Below are 11,943 nucleotides of genomic sequence, written 5' to 3'. Positions count from 1 at the left end.
GCTGTGAGAATGTTCACTGCCATCTAATGGTAAAATGAGAGAAGAGAAATATTAGACTGGTCTTCACACCGGCAGAATGTTTTAGCTATAGATACAGTTTGATGTAATTAAATTAGGTCTAGCGAATATTAACTTCATTTTTGCCTTTTTGGTCATTATGAAATGCACTTAATGACCCAGGTTGGGAATTGCCAAGACCTTGCACGAATGGAGCACAAACCTCAAAGCTAAGTGCTTCTGCGGCCCTTCTCTGGGGCACAGGGGGAATCTGGTGACAAGGAGACCAATGTGACACTGAAGTTCCTCTACAGTCCTGGGCTAAGTGAGTCCTAACAAAAGCCTTGGTAAGGATCTGCTTTCGTGACAGAGACATAGCAGTAACGTGATATACCTTCTAACCAGCACAACTAGAACAGTCGCCCACGTAGCCAGACTAGGAAACAAACCAAGCGTGACAGAGGTGATGCCTCTGGAGTTGCACAACGATAAGTCGGATGCATGATGCCTGTTCATGACATCCAAGTTACATTTCCTCTGTGACTGGAGGGGGGACCCTGTCTGAGCTATTAACCTTCTTCAAACTGGAAGGCCTTCAGGAAAGGATACCGAAGGATGAAATTACTGCTTTCTGGTTTTTCAAGGTGCCACTATACCATCTTATTTGAAGAATATGAAAGACAGGGCGACTTTACACATGTTCTTTACCTTGCTTTTCAATATGAAGATGCAGCAAAGATGTATAATGCCAGACTAACCTAGAAAGACACTAGTATGTATAACTTTCTTTATTAAGTTGTCTTTACTTTAATCCTACATGAGACAAATCCTAAGAGCTCTGAAAAAAACTGGGGTGTGTGGAAAACTAGGTTTGGGGAATTTGGGTTGGGTTTGGGAGGGGGTGTGTGTTTTCCCCCTTAGGGGAGGTAGCATTTCTGCTCAGGGAATCCCCACTGATCAGACATTTTCTGTTCTGACTCACTACGTGCCACTATGTATTCAAGAAATTCTTACCAAGTTTGGGCTTTTTCCTCAATAGGAATGTACACATATTTTAAGACGTATGGAGGCAAAGCACTAAAAAGTTAACAGCTATATTCCCAACTCTAAATTGGCCGGAATCTCACAGAACTGGGCACTGGAACATTCAAAATACATAAAGACATAGGATAGATTTAGATTAGACTTTAGGAAGAGATTATTACCTGTGAGGTTGGTGAGGCTCTGGCACAGGCTGCCCAGAGAAGCTGTGGCTGCCCCCTCCCTGGCAGTGTTTAAGGCCAGGCTGGATGGGACTGTGGGCAGCCTGGTCTAGTGGAGGGTGTCCCTGCCCATGGCAGGGAATTGGAACTAAATGATCGCTGAGGTCCCTTCCAACCCAAACCATTCTGTGATTCTATGCTCACAGCTTCCTTCCCAGTGAAGTTTCTTGGCTTTGCCAAGGAATTGCTCCATTACAGAATATCCCTGACTTTAAAATCTTTCATTCAAAATTAAGCAATCCCTTGTAATGCCCGTGATTGCACAGCTGCTGTGCAGCAGGAGCTCCACAGTTACATCACTTGCCGTATCTGCTGATAATTTTCCAAAGGGGGAATGGTCTGTCAGGTGAGGTGAGGGCATTTTAAAGAACTTCAAAGCTGAAGAGCTCTTCCATCTGCCTGACCCCTGTACCATGGTTTACATCAGTGCAAAATGCTGCTGATGCTTTTGTACCCGTTGTGTATGGATATAGAGAATTTCCCAAATGCTAAGTGGAGCATTCAGAAGCACAGAGAGAGGTGTGGTTAGTGCACGATAGAGAAAAAACTGGGAGAAGACAGAAGGAGAGGTGAACCTCTTGTAGTTTCTGAGCTCCAAAGAGAAGGGATTATGGATTGCTACAATAGTGGAGATGTGGAGCAGAAAAGGGAGATGTAAGGTGAAGGAAAGTCATGAAGATAAAGACGGGGGAAACCCAGGCCATAATGGTGTTTGGGTTAGATTGTCATTGTGGTCAAGCCTTACAAATTAATCTGTGGTCAGGAAACTTCACCATCTGCTGGAGGCATTTCCTCAGTGAGCAATTTCCAAAGTGTTCTGGTTTGGGCATGTGAGTAGAGCCTGAGGGGCTGAAATCACGGGTTTCACTTGGCACGGAAGTCCGGCAGGCTCGGTCTCACAGAGGTGAAATACCGCAACAAGTACTGCGGAGTGAAATTCAGAGGTGTGTGGAGCCAGAAAGTTACGAACAGTATTAACCCAACCCCTCCCGACTCTGACATTCGGAGAGCAGCATGAGCGGGGCGGGAGGGAAAGCCCTGCCGAGACGTCCCCGCAGGGAACCCCGCAGGCTGCCGCTTCCACGCACCCTGAAACACTTCACGCCGGGAAAAACAATGGCTGGGAAAATTATACCGGGGAACAGCGGTTATTATTAATTATACCGGACAAATCTCGGTGGGGCGGGAGTCCGGCAGGTCTCTGTGGAGAGCCCTCCTCGGAGCCGAGGCGGCGGGGCTCCTCCCGGGACCTGAGCTGAGGACGGGGCGCAGGGCAGTCGCTTTCCTGTCTCTCTCCCAGCTCTCTCCGGCCCCCGCTCCCAAACCGTCCCCAAACTTCGCCCGGACCTGGGAGAGGAACGTCCGCTCCCCGCCCTCGCTTTCCTGCCCCGGGGCGCGGAACCACCCCCTCGCCCGCAGACGGTCCGCCAGGCACCGGCCCCGACAGAGGGCGCCGAGCCTAGGCTAAGGCGGCTCCGCCTCCGGCCTGCGAGCGGCAGCGCGGGGACGACAGCGGCAGGCCCGGGCCCGAGGCGACTGGAGGACGCAGGTAACCGCGCCTAGGCCGCGGCCCGCTGCACTCCGAGCCTGGCCAGGCCTCCCCTCCGGCAGGGGCGGGGCGCGGGGCTGCGGCGGGCCCCGTCGCTGCCCCAAGGGCGCGGGGCCAGGGAGCTGCGGGGTTCGGTGCAGCCTCTGCGGCGGCTGGGGGTGGGCGGCGGCCCGGCCTGCGTGCCGCGGCCTCCGCCGTGGCAGGGGTCAGCGAAGCCGAGACTCCCCGGGCCCTCCGCCCGCGGCGGGTCCGCCACCAAGGGTCCTAATGGCGGGTCGGGGACCGTCCCCGAGGCGGGCGGGGGCTCTGCGGGCCCACACCGCCCACCGCCGGGGCTGGCGCGGGCTCGGCTGCCTGCTCTCGAACGGGCTTCCAGCCTCGGGCAGAACCGGTGTGCCGCCGGGGGGGCGGGCGATGGGTGAGTGTGTGTCGGCGTTACGGCTTCAGGAGGGGCAGAGGCCGCCTTCCTACTCCGGGCATGAGGTCGGCCGTCCTGGAAGGGGCTGTCCCCGCAGGCCAGCGGGGAACGCAGTGCGGTCGAGTACTAAAAATAAGCACTAATAGTTGCTTGCACATTCAAATAACTACTTCAGGAATTGACCTCCAAACTGTGGAGAGGCACAAGTCTTACGTAAGGGTTGCACCCTCCCAGATTTTAACCTGTCATGTATTTTAAGTTCACGTATTTACATACATTTTTTAAAAGGTTGGTTTTATAGGGCAAGTAATTGCTCTTGTTGATCAGGGGGTTTTCCTAACCACAACAAAAACCCTTCATTCAAATTTCGGCAGAGTTCACTGGGGTGTAGGGGAAACAACCTTGGTGTCATGAAGTGAACACGTGTTTCCATACTTACAAGGCTGTAATAAAAGCCAGTGCTCCACCTAGCTAGGAAGGACCATGAGTTTCTAAGAGTGTAAAGACATCTGGAGTTTGGGGGTTTCCCCCCGCTATTTTTCCCAGGTTAGGGATGACTCCAGAAGGCAGCAGTACTGGGGAGCTTGCAGTGAGACTTGTTGCTGGTGTCAGTCCTGCTGCAGTACAGAGCTCCATGGTTATGCTGCTGTTTGCCATGGGAGAAATGGGGGACCGCTGAGCAGCTTTCTGCCATGCAGGAGTGTTGCAGTCTGAGCAGGGGACGAAGTTAAGCAGCAGAGTTTGACTGAGTTTACGTGCTTGCAATACAGAGCAAGTTGCTTTTATGGAGAGTAAGTCATGGCAAGCATATGTCTCCCTGTGTTCCTCATGACATAGTTAACTTCGTTCTGCCTTTTGTGAATTGTACTTCAGATGTAGGGAGGAAAATGCCACAAATGCCTTTGGACAGTTAATATGGAACACCAGGAAAAGAACTATGAACAGAGCGTTCCACTGGGCTTTGTAGTCTTTGTTTTTCATCAGTGTTTTAGTTCTTTACTGGTGGACAGTGTATGAGAAAGGCAGATCATAAAGCCTTGTGGCTTTAGGTGGTGCATTGCTCTGTAGGGAAGTAGGTAATCATGGTTTTGTATTAACTGTTATGCTGTACCTAGAGAAAGGAGTTGCTCATTTTTACATGTGACTCTTTTTATTTTAGGGTATGCTATGACTGGCTTCAGACTCCCCATCACTGCTTTTAGGAAACTAAATGTCTGGTTTGGACTGTGGGAGAAATTCCCCTCTAATAAACTGTGTCTCTCCTGGAGGAGAAGCGTGTTCTGTAGCTGTCAAGCAAGCACGCTGAACTACAGGAGATGTTTCAGCTTCTCCCCAGTAAAATTCTGTGCACTAAGACTGTCTCCAGAGTACATCTCAGTACTTTCTCTCCGGAACAAAAGTAACAAAAGCTCTAAAAGGAGCAGACAAACTGTACAAGAAGAGGAAGAGGAAGAAGAAGAGGATGAAGAGGAAAGCAGCTTAGAAGATGAATTTGAAAATGACCCCAACGTAGTAAAAGATTACAAGGATCTTGAAAAAGTGGTGCAGTCTCTCCGATACGATGTGATCATGAAAGCTGGTCTAGATGTTGCAAGAAAGTAAGTATGGAAGAAACAACCTGCTGAGGAGAAAGATGTCGTGTGTCTCAAATTTGAGGTTTGATACCCTTTTATTGCTGGAATAACTGTACTTGGGGGCAGGGGGGTTGGTGTAGCTGTTTTGACTGTCTGAAAATAGGCTTAGGATGTACGGGTGCTCTTGTATGTTTCACCTTACTGCTGCTTTTTTGCTGCCTGCTGAGGAAGCATTTTCTATCAGTGTATTTAAAATGAAGAAAATGAAAAATTCTGTACGAAGTAATACAAAAAAGGATTAATCTGAGAAGGAGGGAGTGACATGATAGGCTACCTAATGGCTGCAGAAATAAGGGGATGGTAGGTGTAAATGTAACGTGCTAAGGTCAGCCAGGTAGACTGTAGGTGTCTGTAGATGTCTCACAGTGTTTGACCTAACGCACCCTACAGAAGCTTTGTGTCGTGGTGCTGTTAGAATACTGGTGTGACTTGGTCACTTCATTATTAAACTGGCTGCTGTGGGAAAGGGGACATTCCATGCTGGATATTAAGGAGATGGGGCTTTAGGAACAGCTTTTATTGCTGTGTGCTGTGGCGCAGAGCAACTATGTTGTTTCATCTAGTGTCTATGAAAGATGACTTTGTTTCTCTGCTGGGTTTAAGTCTGTCCTGGCCTTAAATAAAGGTGTCCTTTATGTGCAAATTGAGCCTTGTGGAAATGTGCCTTGGGCTTGAGCGGTGTTACTGTGTATCTGCGAAGAGCTGCTGCAGGCTGTGAATGCAATAAACCCTTGTTTTTCTGCAGTAAAGTAGAAGATGCATTCTACAACAGTGAACTCAGGCTGAATGGAGAAAAGCTGTGGAAGAAAAGCCGAACGGTAAGGCTTTTAAAAATCTTAATCTTTTAATGCAGTACGAGAAAATAACTAAGGTGTCACCTCTGCTTCTCCCTCCTTTTGCTTGGGTCAGAAGAGCTAAGTCCCTCCACAAAGGTGGATGAGTAGCACCACCACTCCCAGCAGGGTGGGTGGGTGTGACTGACTGATTCGGTCCCTGCCTGGGTAAGATGTTATTCCTTGGGGCAGACAGGAGACTTGTGTCATTGGAGACTAAAATCTAAGGCTGAAAGCCGGGACAGAAGTTTCTTAAGTTGCTGCAGACAGGGATGGTAGATGTGGGGCTGATGGAGTAGGAAAGATTAAATTTGAGATACTGGTGGAGCCGGCACATGGTCAGACAAAAAGAGAAAGTTTGGTGATAGAGAGGGATAGAAATGGGGGTAGCTCTGGGGAGGTGGTGGTGTCGGTAATGGAGCACACAGAACACGGTTAAGAGCCCAAAGGGCTGAGCTCTGCTCTGTCACAGCAGAGCTCACCAGCATGGTGACAAACATACTGCTACCCACCCTTTGTGTGAGGGTGATCCTAGGTGGTGGCTGCTGTCATCAGAAGGCGATAATCATAGAATCATAGAATTGTAGGGGTTGGAAGGGACCTTGAGAGATCATCGGGTCCAACCCCCCTGCCAAAGCAGCTCCCCAGCTCATATTGCACAGACAGGCATCCAGACGGGTCTCGAATATCTCCAGAGAAGGAGACTCCACCACCTCCCTGGGCAGCCTGTCCCAGGGCTCTGTCACCCTCACTGTGAAAAAGTTCTTCTGCATGTTGGTGCGGTTAAATTCCCTATCCCCTGAAATTAAGGTTAGTTTTGGGAGGCACACTGCTCCTGTGATGTCTGAAAGGAACACAAGCAGCAGACCAGCTCGCTGGTTTTTAAAGCACTTTAAACTGTTTTAAAGGAAGGAGGGAGAAGGAAGGAGGGAGAATTCGGCCTTTTTCTGTTTTGTGTCTGTGTTGATGGAAAGTGACCGGCAGGAGCCACCCTTCAGGAACAAAGCATGCCACTTTACACCCCGTTCACAGAGTTAAGTGCCTCTTGTAGAACCGGAAGGGTAAAGCTCTTGGCAGAGAAGGTCATGAGATGTTTAATTGCTTGTTGCCAAGGCTTTCCTAGAAATTCATAGCTGGAAGATCTGTGATGGATCTAGTGTTGCCTTCCTTCCTCCTCTACTGTGAGATAAGAATATTTAACAGAAAGATAGGAACAAAATTAAAATTGACCATATACTGCGGGCTTCTGTTTTCTCCGGGGAACGTTTGTAGTCACTTGTCTTCTCTTTCTGTTCCAGGTGAAAATTGGTGACACGCTGGATCTCATAGTAGGTGAAGATAAAGAAACAGGAACCGCTGTAGTTATGCGGGTGGTCTTAAAAAAAGTCTCTGACAAAACTGAAAGTGACAAATACAGAGTAATTCTGAGGCGTTGGAAATCCTTAAAAGTGCCCAAACAGGATGTACTTAAGTAGCAGGAACGCACGTGGCAGCGTGAGATTTTCCCAGGACGCTGAAGCTGTTGTTTAATACGGATTTTGGTGAAACAAAATGGAGGTTCCCTTTTTTAAGGGTTTGGGTTAGGATGTCACCTCCCTCCGCTGCGTACGGCAACGTTCATGCAATAAGCCTGTCACTTCTTGCTGTTAGTCTTGTTTTATGGTACCGTGGGATAAAGGGTTGAGAATTTCCGGGCAGTTCCCTTACAGATGTTCTATATAACGAACCAATAAAGACTAATTTGATCACTGGTTAATTGCTGTCTGGTTGTGTTAATTAGAAAGGTTACATTAAAGGTGACATCACAACAAGCAGAACCGCTTTCTTGGCTTTATCTCTAGATTCATCAGATAGGGATAAGAGGGATGAAAAGCCCGATTGCAAAACCACTTCATTTTTCATTCTTCATTTGACCCTGGTTACCACTACTGACTCCTTATGTGCCAGGAATACAGGAGGGTACGATTGCCACCGCATGTTTCTACGCTGCTCCCATGGAGAAGGCAGGCGGGTGACGAGGCAGCTCTGGTTAAGCACCAGATGCCCAGTGACACGGGTCTGGTACGGTAACGGCTGGATATTCGCTGCGTAAAACGTCTCTGAGGTGAGAGGAAGCAACCGCGCTCGCCTGGTGAGGGGCGCAGAACCGTCAGGCTCTACTGCCAGCAGCTGCTCCAGGAGGTGACTTGGAGCAGGCTGGAGCTGCTGCTGTCCGTGGGCCTGGAAGCAGTGGCTGCAAAGTGGAGGATTAAAAATAATTTCTGTCTGTCTTCAGGCACAGCTACAAACCTCTGCTGTTTCTGGCTTTTTTTCATGATTACGTAGATGCTTAAAGGTGCAGGTAAATGCCTGGTTAATGGTTTAGAGGCACAGTGACCTTTAAAAAAAAAAGTGTTATCCTGGAAAGCTTTCGTTGGGGATTTTGGTGGTCCTTACACAGCAGAACTGAAGGAAGAAATCCTTCCCTGTGAGGGCAGTGAGGCCCTGGCACAGGCTGCCCAGAGAAGCTGTGGCTGCCCCCTCCCTGGCAGTGTTCAAGGACAGGTTGGATGGGGCTGTGGGCAGCCTGGTCTAGTGGAGGGTGTCCCTGCCCATGGCAGGGGGTTGGAACTAAATGATCTCTGAGGGCCCTTCCAACCCAAACCATTCTGTGATTCTAGGGTTTTCTGACTGCCTCCAAAACTGACAAAGGTGGAAACAGGCTTTCATAGGTTTAAGTGTTGATCCACCAGTAGTACCAGCCATGCAAAGGGAAAGGAAGACAGACTTCTTAAGGAGTCTTGTGATGGGTGAGACCAACCTCAGGACTGAAGTGGTTGGAGAACTGTACCCATTGGCTTCAGAAAAGAAAGCTCCAGTCAAAGGCAGGGTGGTCTCAGAGGAAAACTATGGCAGCTGTTCTGCTTGGCTACATGGATCTGCCCTGGGTAATCTCCCAGCCTGTTTTACTTGGGCCTGGCATTGTTGATGTTGTGCTTGTTTCTGTAGCCTTTAAACACATGGCCTGTGAGCTGAAGAACAGCAAGGCTTGGTTGGTTCATGACTGGTGAGAGTGCCAGGCGAGCAGAGCCAGCACGTGTTCTGGGAGGTATGGAACAGGCACACCACAGCCACAGCTTTTGCTGGACCTCCCTGGGGGCTTTGAGACAAGGTAGGCTCACCCAGGCTGCATGTATGGAAAGCATACATCATAAACTCCTCTGGGAGTCACCTGTGCATCTTTCCTTTGTCAGCCATGAATTTAAGCTGCTGGAGTCCATCCGATGACACGGTCAAGTGCCCAGTCAGGTGACATCACAAAGTAGTATGAAGTGGCCAAGCAAAAGTTTTAATGATCTTCCCAAAACAGAGAACTCAACTACAAATCTGTAACACCCCCGAGCACCGCGTGGTGGGAGACAGAAATGTCTCCTCCTGCTTGGTCAGGGTACAGACAGTGAATTAGTTAAGTGATCGCTGCTTCTGCCCTTCTGTCACTGCACTAATGAATTTCCTGCCCCAGGACACGGACACCTGCCAATCTTAGTCTGCATGGTGGAGGAACTGTATGAAAGGGCTTCCTCATGGAGATACTGCTGAGGGACCATAAAGAGAGGTTTGGATGGCTTGAGACATGCCTGACAAATACACTGGAGGCTGCCCAACACGTCTGCATTAACCATGGGTGAATCCAACCTTAGGCTAGGCATGGAGCCCAGCATGCCTGCCCTAGTGTGGGGGGCAGCCTGGTCCAGAAAGTCTGGCTGGTCCCGTAAGAGGCAGGGAGCCTCCGGCTGTGGGCACGGGCCGCAGCCATCACTGGCACAGCACGCAGCATGGACAGCTGCAGGAGCAGCGCTATGTGCTGCAGCACTGCTGTCCATGGGCCAGCCTGCGTTACGGAGCAGGGTGTGGGGGGTCCCGTGAAGGAATCACAGGGAATCGCTCACACAGGAACGGGAGCTGGGTCTGGCAGAAGAGGCAGCCCCATCAACTAAAGCAGGCATGTACCTACACTGCTGAAGACTGCTGGTTCTGCTGCCTGCAGACCAACACAGACAGGGGGGGTTATACTCTGACCCCTCTACACCACCCCATTCCCCCCTCAATAATAGGCAATTCTTTCCATAGAACAGAAAAGCAGCAAAGTGTTTCTGGGTTTTATTTTGGGGGTGGGGATGGTGTAGTTACTGCTTTTTTCTTAGGGCTGTTTTTTTCCCCTGTAATGGCATGTCAGAACAGGACAGGCTACCTTCATCCAGCACCTACCCAATTACAGTGCTCGCAGCCCGTGCGGGCCCATAGTGGCTGTCATCCCGCGGCAGGGAAAGGAACGCGCGAGGGGGGCTGTGGGAGCCCTGTAACGCCAAGTACCGCCAAAGCTAAAACCTCTTCAGGTTCCAGCACTGGAGCATTCAGTGCACACACATGCCAGCGCTTCAAGGAGACCCTGTTTGGGTTTTTTGGATAATTCCCAAAGCAATATGGAACAAGAGAGAAGGGGCAGCACTACACAACAAAACCAACCTCCTAGGTAGGATCACATCTCAAATGCAGGATGTGATGCTCTTGAGCTACCCTCTCTTCCTGCCGACAGGTACCTTGACATCTTCTTCTCACAGGAAGCGTTTGCAGACCTGGCTAACACAGCATCTTATGAGCTCACCCAAGTGTGATGATGAAAGGAGGATTTAGCCCCCCAGGGAAGTGAACACCAACACACCCCACTACAAAATGCCTCTGGAAACAATGACAAACAGTTGTTTTGCCATAATGAAATTTGCAAAGGAAATTGGGAATGATTACTTTTGTAATCATTCTCTTTGTGTGTGTGTGTGTGTGTGTGTGCCTGGGGATATTAATTAGCTGCTCTTCCTTCAGTACTTAGCAATCACAGTTTGTTTTGTTTCCACCTATTAACACAAATTCTAGTGGTGTGACATGTAGTGGTTTTGCTCAGTGCTTTGACTGGGAAGTCGCTGTCATTTTTGAAAAAAGAAAATAAGGAAAACCTAGTAAAAAAAAAACCTGAGTGAGTTTGTTGCATTCATGCTTGTCTGTTGGGGGAAGGGGAAGAAAGGGGAAAAGTAGGAAAAGCATGTGCCATGCTCTCCAGAGCAGCATTATTTCCCTTCTATTACAGCTCTTCCCTTCCTGTGAGAATCCAAGTTTTTTCTTTCCAAATCGTTAATGAGAGAAAAATGCCCAGTGGGGACCACAGCCCCATCACGGAACAGATCAGGAAATGGCATAAGCAGGTGGTCTGCCCACGCCGCAGGCTTTTAGGGCCATTAATGAGAGAAGATGGCATCGAGAAAAATGGCAAAAATTAAAAGGAATGTGATGGATAAAACCAACACAGTGCAGGGGCTAATCTCCTGTCAGTCAGATGGGGTACCAGGAGGATGCTGTGAACATGATGGAGTTTTGATTTTGTTAGGGGTCACCTGCTTCCAGCACTGTGACTGGTCCACCCAGGGCAGCTCCTCCAGCCAGCGCTCCATGGCAGGAGATCACCTCCAGGACAGGGACAAAGAGCTGTGACAATGATCTGTGACAAAGATAACGAGTACTGTGTGTTCTGTAAGAAATTGAAACTCTCACTACCAGTGACAAGTTTAGATTAATTACTCTTATAACGGAGGGGGTAAGATAAGGATGTTGAAAGCACTGTTACCACTAGAAATTTATCTATCAGTGTTTCCTTGGATAAAAATGTATGTGGAAGAGAATGAAGACAAATAAATGGGGATTTCTTTCTTTTTCTGTCCCTAAAAGAGAATTAACAGTGGGAACTAAACCATCACTTCAGATTTTAAACAACTTCAGGCACATTTAAAAAGAAGTTTTTGGCCTGTTCCTGAGAAAAAAAACCTTCTACCTGCATTGGTGCCAACCGAGCTGCAGGAACAATGGAAAAAACCAGAAAGTCAAACCAAGGAAGTGGAGAAATTTTGGCAACGACAGTGACGGAGTTTGTTTGACTGACTCCAAAAAAAAATCCTGGGCTCAAACCTGCCACATGCTTAAATCTATCTCCTGCAGATTTTAAGTGCAATCAACTAAAATGTGCACGGTAAGTAAGAACACTCGTCAGTTTATGCCCCATCCTCAGGACAGGCAAGCTTAAGACATCGAATTTTCCAGCTGTTTCACATCCCTGTAATCAGGGAAATGAAATCGGAATAGATTATGAATAAAACCTGCATGTTATTTCCTGTGCTTCTCAGGGATTCTGCAGAATTCATGTTAGCCCCTTCCAGCATGAAAT

General features: G+C 48.8%; 1 protein-coding gene across 1 annotated transcript; it reads left to right on the top strand.

The window, feature by feature from the left end:
- The first annotated feature begins 2,773 nt into the window (after positions 1-2,773).
- On the top strand, positions 2,774-7,443 carry MTRES1 (mitochondrial transcription rescue factor 1). Its single transcript, XM_084261678.1, has 4 exons — positions 2,774-2,808; positions 4,386-4,824; positions 5,606-5,678; positions 6,992-7,443. The coding sequence occupies exons 2-4, from the start codon at positions 4,394-4,396 to the stop codon at positions 7,166-7,168; spliced, it is 681 nt and encodes a 226-aa protein (XP_084117804.1). The 5' UTR covers positions 2,774-2,808; positions 4,386-4,393; the 3' UTR covers positions 7,169-7,443.
- Positions 7,444-11,943: the final 4,500 nt, after the last annotated feature.

This window comes from Gallinula chloropus, assembly GCF_964237585.1.
Source record: "Gallinula chloropus genome assembly, chromosome: 3".
NCBI classification, from domain to species: domain Eukaryota; kingdom Metazoa; phylum Chordata; class Aves; order Gruiformes; family Rallidae; genus Gallinula; species Gallinula chloropus.
The sequence above is the reverse complement of the archived record's forward strand: the minus strand, read 5'-3'. Positions and strand labels throughout refer to the sequence as shown.

Bases quoted from the DNA above. Each gene is read 5' to 3' on its own strand.
- MTRES1 (XM_084261678.1), top strand. From the start codon at position 4,394: ATGACTGGCTTCAGACTCCCCATCACTGCTTTTAGGAAACTAAATGTC. The intron at 4,825-5,605 runs GTAAGTATGGAA...GTTTTTCTGCAG, and splicing joins GGTCTAGATGTTGCAAGAAA to TAAAGTAGAAGATGCATTCT. The intron at 5,679-6,991 runs GTAAGGCTTTTA...TTTCTGTTCCAG, and splicing joins TGTGGAAGAAAAGCCGAACG to GTGAAAATTGGTGACACGCT.